The sequence below is a fragment of the Urocitellus parryii genome, chromosome 5 (genome assembly GCF_045843805.1).
Source record: "Urocitellus parryii isolate mUroPar1 chromosome 5, mUroPar1.hap1, whole genome shotgun sequence".
NCBI lineage: Eukaryota > Metazoa > Chordata > Mammalia > Rodentia > Sciuridae > Urocitellus > Urocitellus parryii.
Window position 1 is genome coordinate 87,424,590 of NC_135535.1, and position 26,468 is coordinate 87,451,057.

The 26,468-nt window shown below is 34.3% G+C and overlaps 1 protein-coding gene across 3 annotated transcripts in view; it reads left to right on the forward strand.

The window, feature by feature from the left end:
- Positions 1-26,468, forward strand: part of Sox5 (SRY-box transcription factor 5) — a 329,602-nt gene that overhangs the window by 225,255 nt on the left and 77,879 nt on the right. For all 3 annotated transcript variants that reach the window (XM_077798717.1, XM_026392331.2, XM_026392329.2), the window contains exon 7: positions 4,171-4,256. In XM_077798717.1, coding sequence (XP_077654843.1) covers positions 4,171-4,256 — 86 coding nt within the window. The remainder of the gene's footprint in view (positions 1-4,170; positions 4,257-26,468) is intronic.

Genomic DNA, 26,468 nt, shown 5'->3' on the forward strand with positions numbered 1-26,468 from the left:
CGTTGGCATTTAATCCTGTGATCATTTTTCCTCAATATGCCTTTTTTTTAATAAAGTTTTCTTGATCACCCATCTTCTATTAGCTACTGCTTTGGAGTTGTCTGTTCCAGCAGTTCTCAATGATAACAAACATGCAGATCACCTGAGAATCTCCTTAACCCATAAACTCAGATTAAGGAGTCATATTCTTGATTTACAAATTATTCCACAGCTTAGTGGCACAAAACGACGTTCATCTGGACACAGCCACGCTGGGTGCCTTTGATGTAGGATCTTCACCGTGATCTGTAGTCAAGGTGTTTCCACTGTAGTCATCTCCAAGCTTGCCTTGGGGAGGATCCACTTCCAAGCTCCCGACCCTGGCTGTTGGCAGGCCTCATGTCTTGTGAGGTATTGGTGAAAGACATCCATTTTCTGCTGTGTGGACCTCTCAGGAGGGTAACTCACAGCTTAGCAGTTTGCTCAGGTCGGGGAGGGAGTAGTGGACAATCCAGAGCCAGTCTTTTTATAATCTAATCTAAAGGGTAAAACATCTCATCAAATTTACCAAACTGTGTTAGGAGGCCATTACTAAATCCAGTTCACACTCAAAAGGAGAGGTCACATGGGACATAAATAAGAGGAATTGGGAGTCATTGTGTTGCTATTAAAAGTTGCCTGCCTCAGTGAATTTAGGATAGACCTTGAGATACTACGTGTCTAAGAAATTCCTGGGTGATGCTCGTGCTACTGATCAAGAATCTCACTGAAGATCAAGAGTCTTCACTTCTTGCCTTCAGTTCCTTTCCTTTTATCATCCTCTATGATTACACTCACTCCACTAGGCTTTCTCATTCTCCTCTTCCCTAGAACTGCCTTTGTGGAAGTCACCAGTGACCTCCACATTACCAAATTCACCATTTTAAAAGACTGATAGTTCATTGGAGAATATCATGCTAAGTGAAATAAGTCAATTCCAAAGAACCAAAGGCCAAATGTTTTCTCTGATATATGGTTGCTAATTCACAATGGGATAGGGGGGGCGGAATAGAGGTATTTTTGATTATACAAAGGGGAGTGAAGGGAGGGGAGGGTATGGAGGTAGGAATGATAGAATAAATCAGATATTATTACCCTATGTGCATATACAATTATGTAACCTGTGTAACTCTATATCATGTACAACCAGATGAATGAGAAGTTATACTCCATATGTATGATGTGTGAAAATACATTCTACTAGTAGTCATATATAACTAATTAGAACAATTAAAAGAAAAGTAAGTTGTGAAGGGTCTGAAGCCACCTTAGACATAATTCATGTCTCCACCCTCCAAGGTACTATGAATTCTCACATTTAAACAGCAGATTTAATAGAACAACATTAGCACAGAGATAGGAAAAAAACATAGATTCAAAACTTGAGTTACTTCAAGCTGGTCTTTCTACGTGACCTCAAAGTTTTCATTTGTATTTAAAATTTAAAAAGGTATGAGTACAAACTGCAAAGTGCATGCAAATTTTAAGTTACATATGAAATATTTTAAGAAATGGTAACACTATCTTTAAAATTGAGACGTGTGCCTTTAAAATTGTTATTACTAAGTTGGAACATATTCTTTTTAATTTAAAACTGAAGAGTGAATAGAGAAAATTAAATATTATGGAAAATGTAAAAAAAAAAAGTGATAGTTCATTATATGTGAACCTTTCTTTACTTGGCTTCTGGAATACCAGATTTACATTTCTTCTCAGTCTATTTTGCTACTTACCTCTCTGTAATGTAAGTCCACAATGAAATCCTTGAACCTCTTTTTACTATCTACAGTTAACTCCTAAGTAGCATCCTTCATGTTTTTAAGCTTTAAATGTCAGATATATGCTAACCACTCTCAAATTTATTTCTCTATTTGAACTTCCCTAAAATCCTAACATGTATCGAATGTCTAATGAATGCCTCACTTTGGACATCGACAATAATTTCAAGCTTAAAATGTACAAAACAGATGTCTTTGCTCCTTCCCCTGTGACTCCCCCCACCACCTAAGTCCATCCTGGTCATGTTGCTTCTAGTCCGTGTTTACAAACCCAACATACAGCAACACTCTTCAATCAGTTGTTCAAGTGAAAACCCTGGAAGTCATCCTTGGGTCCTCTCTTACTCTCCTATGCACACAGTCGTAAGTTTCATCAGTCTTACCCCTTAAGTGCCTCTTCAATCTCCCCGTCACTCTCCTTTCCAATGTCACCACTGGAGTTTAGTTCATTGCTACCTATTATACAGATTTCTGCATCTGTTAGCAGTTTTCAATCTCCAACCCAAGTGATCTTGGTATTTTTTTGGTTTCTTTAATCCTATAGCCTAAAACTTTCGCCCCTTTGGTTATTCCTTCCTAACCTGCTCTCTGTACTTAAGCAAAGTAGGAACTGGGCTATGATTTAAGCTTTTGTCTGACTCCAACTCTTCTTGAAAATTGTATCTCTTCTAGAACCTTCTTCGTTCCCTTCTTTGCTTATCTTTGCCTGTCTGCCTTCTTTGCCTTAGATAAAATTTCGGCTTAAACATGACTTATTCCTAAAGTATCATCGGCCTCTTAGGACAGGTTTGAGGCACCCACAATAGAGTCCATTACATTGTATACTTACCTATCTAAATGTCATTTCATTTTATACTAATAATTTAGTATCTTCTTCCCCATTTACTGTAAGCTCTGGGAAGGCCTGATCAACAGAGACAGATCCAAGTATTTTGAAACCTGAAACATAATTTGAGGGGCGCAATTTCAAATAAAAATACAACACACCCATATTCGTTTATAATAAGGAATCACAACAAAGTATGAAATTAAGAAAAGTGAAAAATATGAAATTATATGACCTTATGAACACACTGCTAGGGGTCATTTCCAGGAGTCTACAGTGTAAGCTTCTTTAAATTCTCAGTAGATCTATATCATCATCTTAGTCTTTTTCAAAGCTTTATTTCTAGTGGCAAGAACAGTGCTTAACACACAGAAGGTATTCAATAAATATTTGTAATTAATCTCTTAACTGAATTATCTTGTATTTTCATGTATGCAGTTTCAATATGTTCTTTTGAAGATTTAGATTTATAAAACATATTTTATATCATAAATTTTTCTTACAGTTATAATTTTCAATTATTTTCTATGATCATATTTCCAAATTCTAATTATACAATATTATTAGTTATATCACTGGACTTTATTTATGTAGAAATCCTGTTGTACCTCTACAAAGTAAAACAAAAAGTTGTAATTTGCATCAAAATATGCAGAATAATTTTCTATATGTGTGTCTATAGTTTTATAGACCATATAATAAAACCTTAAAATTAAATTTGAATGACTGTGATTTTTTTAGATAAAATCCTTTGAGAGGAAGTCATCTATTTTCTGTTATCATTATAATAGACTTTGATAAACATTTATCTCCAAAATAACAAAGATGTCAATATTTTATGAAACCTACAAAACATAAAATGTTTTTTTTTTTTTCATATAAATTCGTCCACAAAATAGAGGTTATTGGGGTTGGGGTTGTAGCTCAGTGGTAGAGTGCTTGCTTAGCACATGTGAAGCAGTGGGTTCAGTCTTCAGCACCATGTAAAAATAAATAAAATAAAGGTATTGTGTCTATCTACAACTAAAAATGCATATTAAAAAAAAATAGAGGTTACTTGAGTCCAGGCAATAGCATATCATTCAGAAGATAAGCCACTTGGCTTCAATCTTTGATGTTCAATTTGTTAAAATAAAGTAAGTTTAGTTAAGTTCCTTCTATAATAATACTGTAAATTTGCCAAGGATTTGCTATGCTCATATCAAGATTGTCAGGTGTGTGTTCATCTATGTGTGTGTGTGTGTGTGTGTGAGTGTGTGTTATAAAGTACAGCCCTCTGATCAATGCGCACTCCCCCCCCCATTTTCCTAAATACATCATGAAAAAAGGATGAGGTTTCCGCCTTAATTGCTTGTGCCTTTTATTCACATTCCTCTCTCAGCCAGAATTGTGAAAAGAGTGTTAGTAAAAGGCTGCACAATAGAGCTTTTCATTAGGCCTCAGCAAGGCACACAAAAGAAGGCTTTTGGAAAGAGTGAATGCATGAGTTTAATTTGCAGGTGGAGAGTAGATAAAAGGTGCTGACGCCTCTATTATTCTCTTACTTAGGTGACCCTTACCCTGTTCAGCTGATCCCAACTACCATGGCAGCTGCTGCCGCAGCAACACCAGGCTTAGGCCCACTCCAACTGCAGGTAAGTCAGGAAACAATGAGGAGGAGACAAAGGTTAAGTCAATATGGAAAACAGCTATTATCGTGTTAAAACAAAATACAACTGACTAGTGATATTTGTGTCACACATTTTTGTTTTTAAATTTATTTATGCTGATCCTCAACCAAACATTGAGGTGCTGATTCTTTTCATTTTTCAACCTGGTTCTATACAAAAGATAGTGTATTCTAATTTTTTACTCCCTGGTACAATTTAAGAAAGTGAGCTGTAGTTTTGCTTTGATTACTATGTGCTGTAATTTTGTCACAAAATGGCCCCCATCATGATAAAAAGAGAAAGAAACCCTGTAAAAGATATTTGATTTTTTAACACACTTATAGACCGAGGCAACTTAACAAAAAAATTTTCTGTAAAATTATTGAAGAAATTATTATAAAAAACACTCTGTAGATCTCTTTGTTCTCCTGTCCATGTCAGCTCAGTTGAGCCAAGGGGGAAAAGCAGGAGCCTAAATGAGTATTACGTTTTATCCCAGACTTCCCAAGGAACACCTATTTGCTGTGCAGAATAGATATTCCCATCCACCCAACAATATCAGCAATAACTTTACCAGGTATCCAAAGATTTCAAAAATTATGACTTTGAGGTTGTAAAGAGGATTAGTAAAGTTACAGTAAAGGTTGCTTTCATCATCTAAATCTTTGAATCAGCACCACACAAAATATTCCATAGTTTCTATTGTTGTGGACTTTATACTTATGCAATTAATGAGAATAGAAGATAATCTAATAATAGGGTTATCTCCTCTTGAGAAAGGTTTATACATTTCTCAGGCTGAAAGACTCAGTATGCCTGCAAAGCCAGATATTAAACAGTTGCACTTAACAAAATTAAATTGTATTCATGAAAATGCATTGTCATGATAGATGATCTTCATCTATAAAGAAAATATAGTTTTATATTGTAGCATTAAGAGGCAGATACATCTGGTCTGCACATGGATTTGTCAGAAGACCCGTGGGTTTCTGAAAGACCCGTTGAGCTTCACAGGAGGGACCACCGGTGTGAAGGCAGAAGCATACTGTGTTCTACAGAGCTTAATAACATCCATTTCTATTCCACCTTTTTTTTATGAAAAACTACACTCTGAGTGTCTGATTCTTTGAGCTGGAAATACCTTGGGAAGTGTTGGAGCCATGGGGACAATAAAAGTAACATAACATTTGTTATCCTTTGAAATGGCATCTGGGAATAACTATAATACGAAAAAGTGATTGTAACTGGTAAAACTAAAAATTTAGAGTAATGAAACTAAAGGAAGGCTGAAGAATGTCCAGCAACAGATTTGAACATGGGAATAGGAGTTCTAGAGATTTAGGATTCCAGCTTTCAGAGCAAGTGAGGCATTATCATTTCCTTTCACCATGAGATCAGCGTTGAGAGGAAGAGTTGGAGGGATCCCTTGTGTTTCATTGTAGGACTCTAGTAGAGAGTAGCCTTGTCAAATGGCAATCTAAACTTCTTTCCTACAGATATAGCATTAGAATATTTTATTTCCCTCCTTATAGTATGTTTTGAAGCATTCATAAGATTTTAAAAATATCAAAAAATGATTTCCTGTTCTTGCTTTACTTTGATATTTAAAAAATTTGATCTGTAAATCCAAGCAGGGTTTGAATCAGCACCACACAAAAATATTCCATATTTCTCACTATTGTGGACCTTGTACTTACACAGTTGTTTGTTTTTTGCTTTGAGATTGGGTTTTGCTGAGTTCCCAAACTGGCCTCACATTTACAATCCTCCTACTTCAACCTTCTGGGAACTGAGATTACAGGCACAAATTGTTGTACGTGGCTTTTACTTTGCTTTTTACACAACTGGTTTTGTACCCATTAAAACCGATAAGTTTTAGTTATGGCTTCAGATAATCAACACTAATACAACAAGAAAATCAATGATCTAAAACTCTTTCACAGAAAGCCATTAACTATCATTAAAACATATTCACAAAGGTGTGTGCGTGTGCGCATGTGCATACACACACACACAAAACCATACACATACGTGTGCCTTTATTCAATGATAAAATGATTGATATTCATACACAAACACATTGATCTCATACGCAAACACATCACAGAAGCAGTCATGGCAGAGACTCTGGCTCTTTGGAGGGTGCTCTCACCTTTACCAGGCTGTCTGTACCAACTCACTTTGTTAGTCATGTGTAATACTGTATTCACAGACCCCTGCACTTGACTTCAGCATTCTTAGAGCCACAAAGGATACCTGTTACAAACCTACCCACATGGGCCAGAGAAAAGCTAACTATACTTCCTAATCAGAAAGTTTTATCTTAACCTTTCCACAAAATCCACCACCAGTCTTATAAACCTATTTTTGAGAAGTTTCGTCTCAGTGGAGTAAACATTATGAACCATGTTTAATTTTCTCCAGACTCTACTTTTAATTATATTCTGTTAAATCTCCACTGTTCATCTCTTACATTGAACAGATTACAGAGCTTCCTGGTTCCTTTCAATTTTTAAGATTCAGTTCTCTGGCCAGGCACAATGGCACATGACTATAATCCAAGCTACTGGGGAGGCTGAGGCAGGAGGATTGCAAATTCAAAGCCAGACTCAGCAACATAGCGAGGCCCTAAGCAGCTTAGCAAGATCCTGTCTAAAAATGGGGATGTAGCTCGGTAGTTAAGTCCCCTGGCTTTGATTTCTGGTACTTAAAAAAAAAAAAAAAAGAAAGAAAAGAAAAAAAGAAAGAAAGAAAAAAGGACATTCTGTTTTGCTCATAACTTTAATCTCTACCTGATTCACATCTCACTGCTTCCCCTTTTCTCATTAATCACGAATCCCAACTCTTGAGACCAGAAGTGAGAAAGAAAGTAGATAACTTCTTTACCTTCCTCAATTCCAACCTAGCACCTGTGGAAATGCAGATTGACAAAAGTGTCTCTGCCACTTAGACACCTTGGAGATGATGATGGTGATACTGATACATGCTTTCTTTGGATACTGTTCAGCTTTTCCTGGTTTCTGTCCAACCCTCTTTTAATTTGGGATATCACCACTGTGGACCAGAAGCTGCTTTGGTAGTAAGACGCCTTCCTCTTTCTTCAATCTCAGTGCACCTTCCTGGAGCACACTGCAGTCCTCATCTGTGTCTTCTAGGACCACCCCAGGTGCACAAAGTCTTGGTCCCAGTTTCCAGAAAATATCCCATCCTTCTCCTCAAACCCACCCCCAGCTCTAGAAAACTGCAGAAGAATAAACAGGAATAGCTGTGTCTTTAGTTGCACACCCCTAAGCCATCACATGCCAAGTTTTCTGAAGAACTCTCACCATTGTCCAAGTAGGTAAGGTTTTAGGTTTTTAACACAATAGAACTGAGTCTGTAGCAGCTCAGTTCACAATAGCAAAACTATGGAAGCAATCCAGATGTCCTTCAACAGATGTGTGGATAAAGAAACTGTGGTATATATACACAATGGAATATTACTCAGCATTAAAAGAGAATAAAATTATGGCATTTGCAGATAAATGGATAGAGTTGGAGAATATCATGCTAAGCTAAGTAAGCCAATCCCCTCAAACCAAATGTTGAATGTTCTCTCTGATAAGTGGATGCTGATCCATAATGGGGGTGGGGGCCGTGGGAAAAATGGAGGAAATTTGACTAGGCAAAGGGGAGGGAAGGGAAGGGGTATAGTAGAATGAGAAGGACATTATTACCCTAGGTACATGTATGACTGCTACATCATGTATAAACATAGAAATGTAAAGTTGTGTTGCAATTATTTGTGTACAATGTATCAAAGTGCATTCGGCCATCATATATACCTAATTAAAATACATTAATTAATTTTAAAAAGAGATCCAAGCACTCAATAAAACTGTAGACCTAGTGCTCTTTCTTTTCACTTCCCTCACCAGATATCACCTCATATGTATTGTGGGATAGAAAAGGTAGAGTGGGGAGACTGAGAAACAGATAAAGGACATCATAGTGTTGATTGAATGAGGGCTGGATCACCCAGGTAATGAGGGGAGATGGTGGTATGGATGCTGTCTGCTACGAAAGGCTGGTATCTTTTTTTTTTTTGGAACTATTAGGCAGTTTTTTGTTGTGGCTTATTTACTTACTTATTTTGTTTTCTGTTTTAGCTTTATGTGTTCTTATTTATCTTAAATAGTGAGTGGTAAGCTCATAGGAGCACTTCCTAAGGAGTCAGCAGTGGGAAGGAAGAGTTGGGGTAACAGCACGAGGACCAGTTGGGGGAAGAACTGAAATAGCCTTGGCAAAGAAAAAGTGATTCTCTGAATGAATCTTCATTCCATGGTAGTGGGAATAGTGTAGTAGGAGGTGAAATATGTATTTTAAACAAAAAGTATGATGATGTTTCATTCTCTTTGGGCCCAAACATAATGACTGACCTTACATAAGTGCCTTCACAACTAAAGTCACTAGTTACTTGTAGCCAGGTTTTATGGACTACTTTATTATGCTAGGCTCCTTGGTTAAGTTTTACATGGATTATCTTATTTAATTATTACTACAATACCTACATACCAATATGCCCTTTTGACAAAAAGGGAAGCTGGGCCACAATCTAAACTCCATGGTTCTTAAACAGTTACATTCCTTCTCCAAGTACAGGGGTTTTTATCTTCAATATTGGAGACATTGCCCCTCTTTAGACATTTAATAACTCAGTAACTGGCTAATCAAATTATAACAATAATGCTGATTAATTGGCACTAATACAAATACTTTATGTACTTTGCAGTACTAAAAGGAGCAGCAGGAATTATGATGACAGCTGTCTACTTCAGACTCTGAATTTTCCATTTCATGCCTCTTTACACAGATATATGTTAATTCAAACTACTTTTTTTTTAATAACACCGAGAGCTAATAAAGGGCATTTTAAATGTGTTCCTACTCATGGTTGACTTTGTTTACCTACCATTTGTGTTTTCTTTTGAAATAGCCTTTTGCATATAATTCTTCACACTTGGATAATATTATGATAAGTAAGATTCAAACCTTTACTAAAGAAAGAATAGAGACAAGTACAATTATTTTAAAAGACAAGCAAAATGACATGCTTTAAATAATACCACTGTTTATTACTTAACTATTCTTTTATTTTCCTGGAGATACTTACCACATCATAAAAAGTACTTCCTATAAAAAATTCACCTCACCATGTGCTTTTTGAAACAGTGAAAATGTTTAAATATTGTCATATTTTTTATTTTTAATTTTTTTTATTTGTCAATGGGCCTTTATTTTTATTTATTTATATGTGGTGCTGAGACTTGAACTCAGTGCCTCACGTGGTAGGCAAGCACTCTACCACTGAGCCACAACCCAGCCCCTATATTTTATTTTTAATAGAGAAAATTTAACTTAATCTAGAATATGTATGTAATAATGTAAATTAAGATGTGTGGTATCTTATTTATTTTTTTTATGACAAATCTGACCTTATTTAATGCCTTTAAGGCCTTCCTGCACTTTTAACCCACATAGCCAAGTGCTTATTGGCTATCAAGAGGAAATTCATAGATGATTAGAAAGACTATAAATACCATATAAAGCGGATCTCAGCACTTATTGTCCTCCCTGTGTCCACGTCTGCTTGTTCTCTGGTCTTAGGCTTCATTCCATCTATCCATCAACTCAGAAACAGGAGCACTATCCTTCTCTTCTTCCCTCTTCCAATTATATTTGTTAATTCACTGCCTCTTTGTACATCCACTAAATACATCAGGAATCCAACCTCTTCTTTCTATCATAACCATCACTGTTCTAGGTCAGGATTCCCTTACTACTTTTCCAAATCACCACACAAGCCTCTGCACTGATCTTTCTGTCTTGATCTTGCCCATTCAGTACATTCTATACTGCATGTTAGTCAGAATGATGTCTCTGATTTAAAAAAAAAAAAATCAGTCATATATTCTTACTGTTTAAAGACCTTAAATGCCTCTCTCTTGTTTTCACGTTCTGTCTCCACCCTTGGATCTTTATAAGTGGTGTTTCCTCTTCCTCAACATGGTTACTCATCATCTTTAACCACCTCCTACTTATCTCTAAGTTTTCATGTAAAAATATTGCTTTTGGGAGGGGAATCCTGCGATGATACCATGTCTAGATTAACATAGATTCTATGTGTCTCAAGAGAACACTGTATTTTCCCTTTTTATAGCATTTATACAAAATGCTTTAAATCCTACTTTCTTGCTTCTACCAGATAGCAAAACCCATGAAGTCAGTGGCTCACTATTGTTTGCACTTACCCAAGAGTTTGAAATATTTTATGGGCTCAATAAATAAATGTTAATTAAAGGATGAAGAATTAATTTTAGCATTACACTTACAAGAAATTATCTATTTTTCACAAATGGCTCTCCTGCTGTATAATGATGAAATTAAGCTCTATATTAACAATTAGTTTCCTATACAAATTAATCCCCATCCTTTTAAAATAGACAATAGCAGAAATGCAAAAATCAAAGGCATCCTTGGCTCATATAAGAACAAAAAATAATGTTTGAATTCACTTCCAAAAATGGTGTTGAAACTTTATAAGAAATTATTCTTATTTAATTAAATAAAATGAAACATATGAAAGCACTTTATGTGCCTAGCATATTTGGTACTGTGGTATTTACCAAATGTAGATTTTTATGACCATTTTTCTTTGCTGTCTTACTCAGTCTGTTCCAGCTAGACTGGTCTACTTTCTGTCCCCTGACTTGGCAAAGCATGCTCTTACCTGAGAGTTTTATACTGTCTCTTCTACTGAAAACTCTTCCCTCTGCCTGGAAGCTTTACGCTATCATGTCATTCACATATTTGCTCTGATACCATCTTCCTGATGCCTACCTAACCAACATATTTAAGTCATAAAATAACCTTCCAGGAAATACCACACTTCCCTGTTCTGCCTTTTGTCTATATCACTAATCACCTTCACCCTTCACTATATAACCTACTCATTATGTTTCTTGTGTATTGTCCATCTGATGCAGACATACCACCCCAGCAGGACAGGATTGTCATTTTTGTTGTTGTTTAATAACATATCTCAAGTATCCAGAAGGATGCCTAGCACGGAGCAGATACTCAGTACTTATTTATAAAATGAAACTGTCATGTCAGCATTATTAGGTCATGGTAATTTTTAATAAAACAGTATGTGGTTAATTTCTGGAGCAAAGTAAAAGGAAACTTTGTTTTCTTAGGCCCTATTGGAAGATTCTTATGGTATGAGAAATCCTCAGCTCTGTCTTTCTAGCCCCATCTTCTCTTTACCTTATGATAGTTATAGACTATTGGAGAGAGAGAGAGAGAGAGAGAGAGAGAGAGAGAGAGAGAGAGAGAGAAAATTATTTTCACTTATTACTATTATCTAATTCTTTTGAAGTCAATTTACAAGTAAAAGACCAAACCTTGCAATATCTAGTTATTCCTGTTATATGTTAGCATATCAGTACAACTCATCTAGTTATTTCCAGGCAATACTGAAGTAAATTGATTTCACATAATTAGAGGATATAGTTATCAAAAGGGTAACTAGCAATTAATAATCTCTGATACTGAGTTTATCTTTTACTCTTTCTTCCCTTTCCTTTTCTTAAACTCTCTTCCTTTTCCTCTATTTTTTTTCTTCCAAGAGCAAATGATGATTTTGATATTTGTTTCATGATATTGGTTTTTTCCTTTTTAAAGAAGGGGGATTTATTTATATAAAAAAACTAATCTAGCTTAATTTCCATATTGGAAATGAGTATAGCTATTTATACAAAATAAAGTTAAACCTTGGATATTTGGACATTTGTGACTAGATGAAATCAGCTAAGTGAATTGTCTGTTTCTAATTAATAAAATTAAATGATGGCAACAGTCATCCATCTAACATTTATTTTTCATATTCATTTTTGTTAATTTGCATTTTACTTAATGAACATCATGAATCTTTTAATAGTAATAGTTGTACTGTAGTATCCTATTTCTATTTTTTTCACTAGGCTTCTAAGATTTGAAATTAGAAGAAAATATTTATCCACTTACTTCTCACTTTATAAATACTGTATTTGTCTTGGCCAAAAGATGGTTGCCACCTGTTCTACCTATAGGAAGCCAAAAATGTCGAGTCCAACCAATGATTAATAATGATAAGCAGAAGGAAAAAAAGATTGAAATTCTTCTTGGACAGTCATATTTTACTCAAAATAAGCAAGTAGCATTCAAATCATGCATTTTTATTGAATTAATTAAACTTTAAAAATAATTTTAGTAGAATACTTTTAAGAAATTCATAATATTTTTGGAATAAAGGCATAAAATTCCAAGTTGTCAAAAATGAAATTGCATGTGCTGTAGCAACTGGTAACATCAGTAACATGCATTCTCTGGGGTAGAGAGAGTGGTCAATGATGTGTAATCATGTTAAGAGAAGGAATCATATAAGACATCAGCTGAAATCAATTTTCATAGCCATCAAAGCTATGTTCAAGTTATGGTGGAAATGGGGTAAGATTCTGTCTTACATAGTAACATCAGGGTAGATACGAATAAAAACTGAAGTTCTTTTTTTTTTTTTTTTTTTTAACAAACTCCTGCCAGTCTCTGAAGAAGGTCCATATGACCTGCTTCAAATTTTCCAGCACTTTGAGTGACCGAGCATGGCTTTAAGTGTTTGACCAAGACAAACCTCCAGAAATTCAACAGGAAGAATAACCATATGGAACGATCTAGATGCTATGTACATGCTATCATGATCTTGATAGATCATATTATTGAAAGAATTGCAAGGATGAGTACTTTTAAATATTCTTCTTTAACCACCAAATACCATGCTACTCCGCTTAAGTTTTAGATCCCAGTCATTTCCATACACGGTAAAAAATGATCAACTGTTTCTCATTTCAGTTGCAACCCTGCTGGGCTATTTGCTGTTGGACTTCTGTCTGCATGAGTGAATTTTCTTGCAGGTTAAAAGACCGAATTCCCTCTTTTCCTCTCCCTTCGACCCTGAGCCTGCAGGGCAGACAGACAGAAGCACACATATGATTAATACAGCACAGCTGCAAGAGTGAGTCATTTGCATATGTATTAATAGAGACAAAAAAACCCAACAACAATTAAATTATATACAGAGACATTCTGCATACTAAAGAACATATGCAAATAGGCCTGAAAAAGTGCAGCCAACATTTTCTCTGACTTTTCCAAGCCCATATGGGCTAGAGTCAGAGCCCAGCAGTTTTCCAGAATCCCCTTTAAGGAAGAACCTGTTAGGAGCTGCTTCCATAGTTATTACCACCCCTAGGGTTCCCAGGAGGTGTTTGACATTTGGACAATGGAGATAATACAACCAGTGTCTTTTTTATGCTATTTCTTTACTTTCTTGCTTTCAGTAGTTTCCTGGTTTCATATTACATATGAATAAATATATCAAGGCATATGCTTTTCCAGTGCCCATTTTCACTCTAATGACTAATCAAACACATAGTAAACTTCAAAATTATATTCAAAGTTTTAGCATTGCCTACACTAAAATAATATGACTATTAGTGCCAGGTTTTCTGGTCACAATTTGATGCCTGTTTTCTTGATGGCATCCTGTGTTCTCATAATGAAAACATGTTTAGGTGACTCTGAAATGTTTCTGGGCTAATTAATGTACTTAAAAGGATTGCTAGGCTCAAGGCCAACAATAGACATAATTCTAGGAATAATATCAATTTATCATAATTGTAAAAATAAACAGTTTTTATTTCATCAAGAAAAACAGAACTATTCAAGTTTCTAGTTTTGACTATGTATAAGAAGAGAGAACTAATATTCTTCTAGTTCATAGATTATATATATCTTAGAAATTTGCTCTTCAACCCAATTGTTTGTTTAGTTCATGTTACTGGTAAGATTTAGTTAAGAAATGTTTTATGGAGATAAATTCCACATTGGGAGTGAAATTTTACAAAAGTAAAATTTTGGGGACTAGTAACCCAAATGAGAACAGATGTCCTTTAAGAAGAATAAATGCAGTTTTGTTATTGTTGGTACCACAAAAACTGTTGAAGATGACCTATGAATATTATCCCTTATGGGTATGGTTCAAAGCACTCGAATGGAGCATGCAAATTGCATTATATACAACTTCTTCTTAGTTATGCACAAAAAATTCATCTCTTATAAGAGAATTAGAAGGAAAATAACATACAGACTAAAGCAAATTTTTATTATGTTAAGGTGCTATCTTTAGATTAATATGTTAAGAGGCACTATTCTATAGAGAGAGGCAATATAACATTGGTGGCTATCCATGTACAACCTGCAGTCATCCATGCCTTAAACCATGGTGCTGCTGCCTACTAGCTTTGTGACTTGGGCAATTTTCTTACCTCTCCATGTCTCAATTTTCTTGTCTATAAAATGTGGATATAAATGATATTGTTTGGTGGAGATTAAATGAGATGATATATACGAAGTGCTGAGAACAATAGAAGTATCAGTTGTCATTTATCAAATACTATGAGGTGGGCAAGAATCATTGCATCATACTATTGGCTGATTTAATGGGTCTTATTAGCTCATATTAATATTATTTTTCTATTGTTTAAAGAAACCTTGAGGACTGGGGATTTAGCTCAGTGGTATCGAACTTGCCTAGCATTACAAGGCCAAGATTTTGATCCCCTAAATCACAAAAAAAAAAAAAAGAAGAAGAAAGAAGAAAAATCCTTGAAAATTTGGGCATTTGAACATGGCAGATTTTTGTTATATGCATTTACTTTGCAGTTTAGCATCTAAACTAAGTTAATAAAATTGAGGCAAAATATTTATATATGAGGAAATTATTTGATTCCATTGTGTGGTTTAATATAAGTCCATCATAAGGATCTATGGGAGGCAACCTGTTTATTTATCAAAAGGCAATCTGGTTGGTTACTTGGAATTTAGTTTTCCATGTTTTGCTATTGCTTACTGTTTGTTTCCATAGTCATATCCATAAAATGATAGTAATGCTTCATGTCAAATCCTGTTTCCATAAATATAATGCAAATTAATTCTTCTATGTACTAACTTTAAACATTATAACTATATACCATATAAAGTCCAAAATAATTTTTACATGGGCACTTTTACTGTAATATGCAATTTAATATAAATAACAAAAATGTTTTCTGCTATTATCATTTGAAAATACTCTTTTTCTAGATATATTAACAGACTCATACACTCTGACATGTCTCTTCTTTCCCTTTATTATTTACAACAAAATGATTTTTTAAACTGAGAAAACTTATAAACTTTTCATTGTATCCAATATTTATTTTGAGGAAAGAGTTTCACTTCAAACCTTAATGTGAAAGGGAGTTATCTTTATAGACCCATAGTATCCTGGAAATTTTATTTATTCAGCAGATATTTTCTTTGTCATCTATTGGGCTAAACATCATAAGGAATGTGAAGATAATTCAGCCAAGGATCCCTTGGTGTATCACAGAGGAGCTTGGAATTTAAGAAAACAGGTAAAGCATAAGAGTAGACTAGAGTTTGGAGAAACCCATAACAACCTACCATCCTAACATGGGTATTTGAAATGGAAAAGACACCAGAGATAATTGAAAACAGTGGTTTCGAACTGTTCACTGGAAGCTGGGAGTCTTCATCTCCAAATAGTAACATCCATGTCTGTAGTTTTATGTATCAAGTTCTATAGGTTAAGATTGTTCCAATTAGAGATTTGGTTGCTTAAAACCCTTAGCCATTCTTCTATCCCAATCCCTTAATTTTATAGATGAGGTAATTTAATTTAGACTCCTAAGTAGTGACCTGGCTAAAACAGATATTAACAAATGTGTGCCTAAAAGCCTAACAACTAAAAGTTAAATCTAGCTTCTTCCCATTTGGCCATGATATCCTTAAAAATAAATGCATACATTTGTATATATTATGTTTAAGTTGTTTTGGATAATGGAGGGAGAGAAAAATTGCCAATTTTACTCTCAGACCATTAAATTAAGGAAGGATGAATAAAACAATGGTTAGGATTTGCATATTGGTAACAATGGCAACCTTCTGAATTGCTTTCATTTTGCTGAGTTCAGTGATTGTGCTCTGTGAATTAATTCTTTTGTGGAAAGCTATTGAAAGATCAAGGAATTTAAAAAACAAAACAACAGAGAAGCATGCTGTTTCATATCTATTTGTACATAGAAGGTTCAAAGTGAGATTGTTTACATCACAAATCTCGTTCATATTTTATTTTCTTCTCAGAAGAAAGATAGTATTCAAAGATGATTATATAATCGTGCAGATACTATTTTGTAGTCATGAATGAACTGTTCTGACAGAAGAATCAAGGAGAAAAGCCACATTACAATTTTGGGCTGACTTTGGTTGGCAAGTATCTTCACAAGACTTGAAAATAGAGCCCTATTAGATTCCTCCAGAAAAATGCTTAAGCCCAGCACATTTCAACTTTTCTGTTTCCTGTGGAAGTCTCTCAGTATTGTCCTGCCAAACCAAGGGCATGAAAAGAAGGGGGGCTTCGTGAATGAATGCCAGTTATTCTGTCTTTCTTAACCTTGACCTTTCCCTTAATGCCATACTCCTTATCCAACTGCTCCTTGGATGAAGAAAGTAGGCAGGAAGTGATGGAGGAGGGATTCAAAATAAACTCCTAGAGGATTTATTAAAATGAGCATTGGGCCAGCTAATTAATGCCTCTGACATGAAAATTGTAACAATATTCTCTTCTGCTTTCCCCATCATCTGAACTCATTCAACATATAATAAAGAATAATAGTGATAGTGATACAATTACTTCCTTTTCGGAATGAGGCAGAATTACAGAAAACATTGTACCCCCAATTACTAGTCTTGCTTTATGATAACAGAGATGTTTACATCTGAAATTTGGCTATACGGGTTGGGTTCAGTATCCTTTATCTGAATAGCATGAGACCAGAAGAGAAGAGTTTCAGATTTTAGATTTGTTTGCGCTTTAAAATATTTGCATATATATAGTGAGGTATCTTGTAGATGAAACCTAAGTCCAAACACAAAATTGATTTATGTTGCATAGATAGCTTATACCATAGCCAGTAAGTAACTTAATATGGTATTGTTAATAATCTTCTGCATGAAACAAAGGTTTCATGTGTGGAATTTTCCACTCTTGATAGCATGTCAGTGCTCAGAAGGTTTCAGATTTGGGAATATTTCAAATTTCAGATTTTCAAGTTAGGAACCCTTGACCTGTTTCCACTGTGTAACTAACTCCTGCTACTGTAAATATTGTGCTACAAGTATTTTTCAGATAACTTGTTTTCCACAGTGTTTAGTTCTTGGTTTTAAAAGAATTTTCAATTATTACAAATAGCATAGCTAAAACATTTGGTTAACATCTAAAAGGTAAGCAAAGAAATATGACCAAACAATTAAATCATTTTTAATCTCATCTTGATTTGATTCATCCCTCCTCTGGTTTCTTCCAGAGCAATTTTAAGTTCTAATGTTTTAGCATCACTGTAGACTCAAGGTAGCAGTAAATATGGTGTCAAAATATGAAATATCTAGTTTTCATAGATTCAATATTTTCATTGTAACCAATCAGTAATATACAGATATATTGGGATAGGAACTCATTGGATAGCCAACAGGTCTTAAACCCTTTTTTCCCCTTTAAAATATGTTTGGCCAAATTAAAAATTTACAAATGTTAAAATAAAACTGACAGGTAATAATATTTAAATGGTTTGTATAGTGTAATGAGTTACAAGCCCTAGAGTAAGACAAACATTTGTGCATGTATTTGGTCAATCTATTGATTACCTCTTAGTTTCCTCACCTATAAAATGGGATAATCATATTTCTACTTGATAAAGGTGTCCTAGAGATTAAATGAATGGTGCATACAAAGTATTCAACATAGCATAAACATTCAGCCATCATTAGCTGTTAATATTCTTATCATTATCTACCAGATTCAAGAGTTTTAAGCTGTCAGAAATGAACCTAACACATTCTTCCAAAATAGCAACTATTTTTCTTATATTGCAATAGAGAGCTTACATTATATTTTACAAAGGTTTATGGCAAATAGAGAAATCTATCCTAATTCAAGTTTGTGTTGAATGTCTTTTTTGGAAACCAAGAATCTTCATTTTAATGCAAGCAAAAATCCTTTTTGTCTTCATATCAGATTACAAAAAATTGTTTCAATTATTCCCAAAAGTCAAAATAACTTATTTTCCCATTTCTTTCTTCCATAAAAATTATTAGAGCTTTGCTTTTGTGACATTGACCAGTGTTTATGAAAGGGACACATTTTCCTGTTTGGAGGGATGGTCCTTATGTTATCAGAAAGTTGTAGTGTTTTGGTATAATGAAGAACGTTTTGCAGCAACAATAGATAGTTTGGGCATTATAAAGGCAGCCAAGGTAGTTTCCTAACTGTGATGATCTTTTCTAATCTAATGTGGTGCTTAGCAAATACAGCAGTGAATTAAGGGCTCTAATCTCAACCTATAAATGTGGTCTCAGGTCCTCTTAAGTCCTTTAGCTTGCTTAAGGTACAAGTTTTCTTTTTTAAAAAAATGCATGTACGTATAGCTGTCCTACCCGTATCTCATAGAAGAATGGATAATATGTGGTAAAAGAAACATTAATGAAAGTAGTCAGAGTCAAAAATCCTCAGAAGGAGACTTTACACCTTACAAGTAGACTTTTCTGATTCATGGGTATATTTTTTCATGAGTTTCCAAGGAAAGCATGGGAGAAGGGTAATGAGGCAGTTATTGATAAAGGGCATGGAAAAGAAATGCTTTGGAACCTTGAAAATATTCAAGCTAGCTCTGGAGATCCAATTGGACTGGAAAGTTCCATATCTATGGAATTGGCTTTATTAGTAGAACGAAGGTGAGCAGGTCAGACTAGTGCTAGATTACCCCAGAGATAACTCAAGAACACTAAAAACATTCTTGCACACATAATAAAGGCCATCTAGAAACAGATAAGAAACAATTCCACATAAAATGAGTTTACAGTGGTAAGCAGAGTGCTATTTTATTTTGAATAATACAGCCAACAGAATAGGTACTATATGATTTTGGGTCCTAGGGCTGCTAACAAATTTAAAATAGGAACTTAACACCTAAAAATCTACCTATGTGATTGTTTTATTGAATATCTGTTTCCCTTTCTTTTAATGTCTTTGTCTTCTTTTTTTCCTCGTTCTTCATTTGATTTTCTTCTCTTTTCAACTAGCTATCTCTCTTAATATCTGTCTCTTTTTTCTCAACACTTTTTTCTATTGTTTCTTCGATTCTCATTCATCCAGTTCTGAGTCAGTAGCTACTTTTTAATTTTCCCACAGTTAGGAATAAATGGAGGAACCCTCATCTTTAGAAATATTTGCATGTTGGCTGATCAGTTCTGATAATGACACAGATATGAGCATGAGTCACACATTGGAATTGGTAATCCTGAATAGCAAAGATGAAGAATCTCAGCGAAAAAGATATCTGGGACTATTTTTTTGTTTGGACTAAATAAAATTGGTAGCATCCTAGATCTTAGAAGGTACTAGCCTAAATTATTTTTTTAAATCTAAATTCATCTCTTTCTATTAATAAAGCCAAATACTCAGGCTTCTAATTAGACTACAACACGAACAACAGCCCTAGTCTCACCCACACTCTCATTAGAATTGGATGTTTCAAACTATGCTTCAGAGATTGGAAAGTGCAAGTTCTCTTAGCAAGGAAAAACACAGAGGTGGAAGCACAGCTCATTATTTTTATACTCAGAAAGTACTGCACAATTGGTTTCTTAGCATCGGCTGAAATGGAAAGAATTGCTTTTCACCTTGTTTATTTAATAGTCCACTATCAGTACTTTATACTCCCATTATCTCAAATGGTGGGTGGAGACCCCTTGCTACCTGCTCTCTTGCACACTCAAACCATTTGTTATTAATTCTTTACACCCATATGGACATATTAGAGATATATATACAGAGATAAGTATAAATTGTGTGGTGTCATGGAAAAATTTTATTATCTATGATATTAGCAAATTTTCTCTTTTTCAAATTATTTGTTGGCAAGAAAGGCTAATATATTTAAGAATTAAAAGTCAAAGTTGATGAGTAATATTTTCCTTTGTAGCTTTTATTTTTTAATTTCTAAAGTTTGTATGCTTTTAAGCTGACTGTATTTTGAATGTGGAATTCTATGAATTTTAACCACCTCCACAATCAGGATAGAAGAAAGTTCTATCAACCGCCACTCCCAAATTCTCTTGGCCTCTTTGACCACTTCAGAAAGGAATTCTAACATCTCCTGCCCAGAAAGTCCAAGCCTAGCTGACAGCATAGCTGAAATTAAAAAGGGTAAGGAGGAGGTATCTTGTGTTTCAGCATGTATTCTTTCAATCTCTCCATTCTAATCTGGCTTTCTGCTCCGTCTAGTGTTCCCAAATCTAGCACTTCTTTGCTCATCCTCTGGAGAGTGAACATTTGGTTTTCTCTTTATATTGTTTTCACATCTCATTTTGCCAGAGTAAAGACTGAAGTATCTAATTTCTAGTTTTATTTTTACATTTTTTTATTGTGATGTAAAACTGTACCAACTTTTATACATCTTCCATAGGTTGTGTTCTCATCTAGTAACATAAAGTTTGTCATCTTAACCTTTGTTTTTGTGTGTGTGTGTGTGTGTGTGTGTATATGTGTGTGGTATAGAGGATTGAACCCAGAAACACTTTACCACTGAGCTACATCCTTTGTCTCTCACTCTGCCACCACCACATCCACCTTTAATTTTCTTTTTCTTTGGGTTTTTTTTTTTTTTTTGAGACAGGATATTACGCAGTTCCCCTCAGTCAGCCTTGAACTTGGAATCATATTCCTTAACCTCCCAAATAGCTGGGATTACAGGCATGTGCCACTGTTCCTGACTTGAAAACATTTTAAAGTATGTCGTTCAGTGACAATAAGTTCATTTCCATTGTTGGGCAGTCATCGCCACTACCCCTTTCCAGAAATTTTCCCATTATAAAACCGAAACAACTTGCCCACTGAACATTAACTCCTCATTCTCCCTTCCGCTGGCTCCTGGTGACCATCATTCTACTTTTAGTCTCTATGAATTTAACTATTCTAGATACTTATATAGGTGGATTAGGTGGAACCATACAATATTTAGCCTTTCATTTCTGCCTTATCCATCTAGTCTAAAATATTCAACATCTGTGTCGCAGGTGTCATAATTTCCTTCTTTATAAAGGCTAAATAGTATTCCATTGAATGTATACATCACAGTTTATTTATCCATTCGTTTATTGATGGATATTGAGTTATTTCTACCTTTTGGCTACTGTGACTGTTTCTTCTAGGTATAAGAGTGTACAAATATCTCTTTCAAATATTACTTTTAGTTCTTTTAGGCATATACTCAGAAGTAGAATTGTTAGAACATATGGCAATTCTATGAGTGTTTTTTCTTCTTTTTGTCTATTGCTTTTCATTTGTATTTGGTTTTATTATGTTTCGATAGTTGTTAACCTCGGGTGTGAAAGAGCATCCCCTCGTGGTTTGTATTTTCCTAATTATTTGTAATGTTGAGCATCTTTTCACGTGCTTATTGTTCATTCATACATCTTCTGGGGTTTGCTGGTAGTAATGAGAAAGGCCACAAAGTTAGACTTTTAATACGCACAGGTTAGATGTAACTCAAAGCTGCATATGTGTGCAAGCACGCACAAAAGCATATGCATTCACTCACTTTCATTGAGTCAACAATAAATATTTCTTTAGAGCTACTGAGCTAGTGCCTGTGAAGTTTATTCTAAAAAATATTTTAGACTATAAAAGAGTATATCTAACACATGTTACTGTGTTAAGAGTTAACATAAATATAAGATTCATTCTAATAGAATGTCACGAAATTTCTGGAAACTTTTTAATTTTCTTAGTTTAAAGCAGAACTTTAATATTTCTCATAAATGTATAAATAGATGAATAAGCTTTGATTCTAGTTATAATTCAAGGCATTTGACTTTTAGTAACCACTAGTTCTGTGACTTGGGGAAGGTTATTTTTTAACTTTGCTGATCTACATTTTTATGACCTAAAAATGGGAATGTTAATATTACCTGACAGAACAGTTATACAGGTTAAAAAATATACAAAACACTCTTAACACAGTCACATATCAACATGAAATTAAGATTTGCTAGTAAAATGTTAATAGTTACAATCTAATATACTTAAGTATTACAACAACACTTTAATGTTTGAGTTTGTCTTTCTATCTCTACTGTTCATGTGTTAGGCATATTCTTTTATATTTAAAATATTTTTTAGAACAAACTTCACAGGCACTAGCTTCAGTAGCTTTAAAGAAATATTTATTGTTGACTCAATGAAAGTGAGTGAATGTATATGCTTTTGTGCGTACTTGCACACATATGCAGCTTTGAGTTACATTTGACCTGTGTGTGTTAAAAGTTTAACTCTGTGGCCTTTCTCATTATTTCCAGACAACCCCAAATATACAATACCTCAAATTGTATTGAATTGATGAAGAATGGTTAAGCCTGTGGCAAAATATTGAGTTAAAGAAAAGAGCGAAAGTTAGGTTTTTGTCTTTTCTTAGCTAACTAGATAATAAACTATGGATGATTTTATCTGAATTTTGCTTCTGATTTTTTTTCCTGATTTATTCTTTTTAAATTTTTTATTGGTTCTTTTCAGTTATCCATGATGGTAGAGTCCATTTTAACATATTTTAAAAAGCATGGAATATATCTTTTTCTAATTCAGTTCTAAATATTCTGACTTATTCAGTGACATTAGCAGTACCATATTTATTATTCTGTCAATTAAATAATGGTAATAATATTTACTAATTAAATTAGTAAATATTATTTACTAATAATATGACATATGACATGGTATTTTAGAGAGAATTTGGTGAACCTTTCATTAAAGTTTGTAGAAGTAATATTAGAAAAGTACTGGATCAATGAAAGTTGATACATTGATAATAAAATGGATAAATTTTTCCAAGTATATGAAAGAAAATGCTAATGGAAAAAAATTGTGTTCCCTCCACTAATACATTTTCACTTTAAATCAGATTGACTATATCTTCTATTTTTTATCACTTCTTTTTATTTTCAAACTGGCTGAGATTTGAGCTAGTGTTCACATCCTGATTTCAACTAAACATCCCAGTGTGGGATCAGAAGGGGTATAAGAGATGATCCAAATAAAAAAGAGAAATGTTAGATTTTTTAAAAAAAGCTAATTTGTCACTTCACTCATTGAGTATGAACTGAATAGACTTCTAACCCTTAAAATACTTTTTTTTCCTATTTTTATTGCCTGGAATCTTAAGAGCTTTATCATTTGCAGTCATAAAATGAAAATATACACCAAACCCTCAAAGGGCAAGTATGAAATTAAATTATATTTGGGCAGCTGTAACCTTTTAAAACGATCAGATTCCAGTTAATGTATTTCTTCCTGTTCCAAGTGCTGCCATGGTGTTTGATGGTGGGAAGCAGTCCAAAGGGCATTGGGAGATAATAAATTCACTGTAAATTTCACCCCAAGGCATGTCTCGATACACCAAGGCCTCCATTTAGCAAGGCTGACCTAAAACTCTTGTCACATCCAAAGGTCATTTAGGTTGGGGTTGGTGTGTCCCATCTATCTTCCCTTGATGCAAAGAGTGACAGTTGAAGCAGGATTGAGCTCATAAACAGTCATCTGAATATGAAAAAGAAGCTATCTTTGGAGTAGGAGGGGAAGTGAAGCCAGCTACTCTTGACAGTGGGGCTAGTAAAGGCTGTGCTATTTGCAAAGTCAATGAAGGGTCGACTTGATCTTACAGCTTCTGCTTCAGCACAACCTTAAGTTGAAAGGAATATGCTGGGTTTGGCTGGTTTAGAATCAGGTACTCTTGCCTCTGGATTTAATTATATTTGTATTTAAAGTTTAAGGTAAAAGTTTAGTATTTTTTAAAGAATATAATAATTTTAACCACTTTTTACATTAAAATAAGAATACTTCCTCTGTACACCTGCTCTTAAGTTAATGTACCAACACATGGGGAAAAAATAGGAAGAAAGTTATTTTAGAGAAATAATGCTTAATGTGGTTCTGGAAAAACACATTTTTTCTAATGCCCACTTAACCATGTACTTTTTTTATTGTGGTAAAATATGCACATTTTCACAACATTGCATGTCTGTTTACACTCTATATTTCTAGAATATTTTTATCATCTCAGACTGAAACTCTATAATAATTATTTCCCATTTCCTATTCCATCTTCTCCCTAACTCCTTAGTAACCTTTCTTTTTTTGTAACGTGTCTGTAAATTTGCCAATTCTGAGTACCTCATGATATAAATGAAATCATAGGATATTTGTCCTTTTGTGTCCTTCTTATGTCATTTAGCATAAGATTCTCAAGTTTCTTGCAGGATGTAGTGTATATTTCTTAACTATGCACTCTTGAGAATGACTCCAATTCTTTCAAAAGCAGCATTTATTTACAAATGCTGAGATTCATGAATATGAAAATTCCCAATCATTATAATCATAAGTAAGATATATTATCAGATAAGAAATATTTGGCAATACTGGATAGAAGTAAGGAAAGATCAAGCAAAGTCTTGCAAGTCTTCCTGGAGAGAAAAAAAAATAAGATATTTTCAGGAAGGTATCACTTATATGTTACAAATGCCCAGGAGTTGGAACATAGTAGGAACTCAATAAATAAATGTTTTTGAATGACTGAATTAATTTAAGGCAGGAGAGCATAAGTTAAAATAGTTGTTTAATTCCCTGGAGTACTTTGATGGTATGCAAAAAACATGTCCTGTGCAATTGAAGGGAGCCTGCTGTGGTCAGAGAAGCTAATGAGAAAAGAAATGCACCTAAATTCAGGGGGTTGTTGGAGGGTGTTTTGCTTGTTTTAATTCATGTAAGAGTTATGTGTGTTTTGGGTAGTGTAAATGGCTCATTTTTCTATACTTATTATTTTTCAGATGTTCTAGAAAAATCAAGGTTGATGAATTAAAGCAATGAATAGAGTTTTATGGCTAAATTCTTAGTATAAATTATACAGGAAAAAGCAAATAGTTAAATAAGGATGAGACTCAGAATGTTGAAAATTATGTATCCAGATTTATTGTATAATTGATTTTGAAGCAATTTTAAGTCATATAAAAATGTGATTAGGTAAATGTTATTCCATTTAAAAGTGGGTTGGAGGTGAACCAAACCCTCCCAGTCAATTCTCCCTATTCCGTCTAGACTAATCGCAGAACTGTAGGCCTAATTAAGTCATCCCTCTTCTTATGCTGCTGTAGCTTCCCATCTGCCTTTCCAGACATCTCTCCCAGCAATTCGAGCCTTGCTGGCTCCTTTCCAACACCATGGACTTGTCATGCTCTCTCCCACCACAAGGGTGTTCTGCCAGTGCCTTTCTCCCTCAGGTGTTAGGTCAGCTCATCTGCCACTTCCCAGGATTAATAGTTCCAGAGATGTCTTTCCTGATCTGCTGGCCCTTAGCATCTCTTTGGTGTGCTCTCCTAAAACCTTGGACTCCTGTTATGTGGTAATTTATCACATTTGCAATTTTATATTTCATCATTTCTTTTCATAATATCATGGAGCTAAAGACCTAGAATAAGACTAGTGTCTCTAAATTGTTTTAAGTAAATGCAAGCATGAATGATAAAAGCCAATAATAACTATAGTAGCTTTCTTCATATTTCATTACATGGTCCCCTAAAATCCTTGAAATGTTAAAACTGGTAAATTAAAAAGAAAACCAAATGGAAACATTTTTTTACTGGCAATGACCAAATGAGATATGCTGGGAATAATGTTCTCTTAGATACTTGTTCTTTCCTTTCCTACTTCCCAGTACTATAGTTTTTATCAGTCGACCCCATCTTCTGTCACATGTTGTGTCTGAGTAACCCTCCCCATGTTAACTGAGCTCTTTGTCTCAAAGTACATAAACTCTGGTACTACATTAAAATGTCCAGGAAAGGACTTCATGTGGTAGAATGGTTAAAAGTCATAAGCTCTGTAAAAAATAAAAAGGTCTTGGATTCCAACTTTAGCTTTGTCTCTTACCTAGGTGAATTTGGACAATAGTCTTT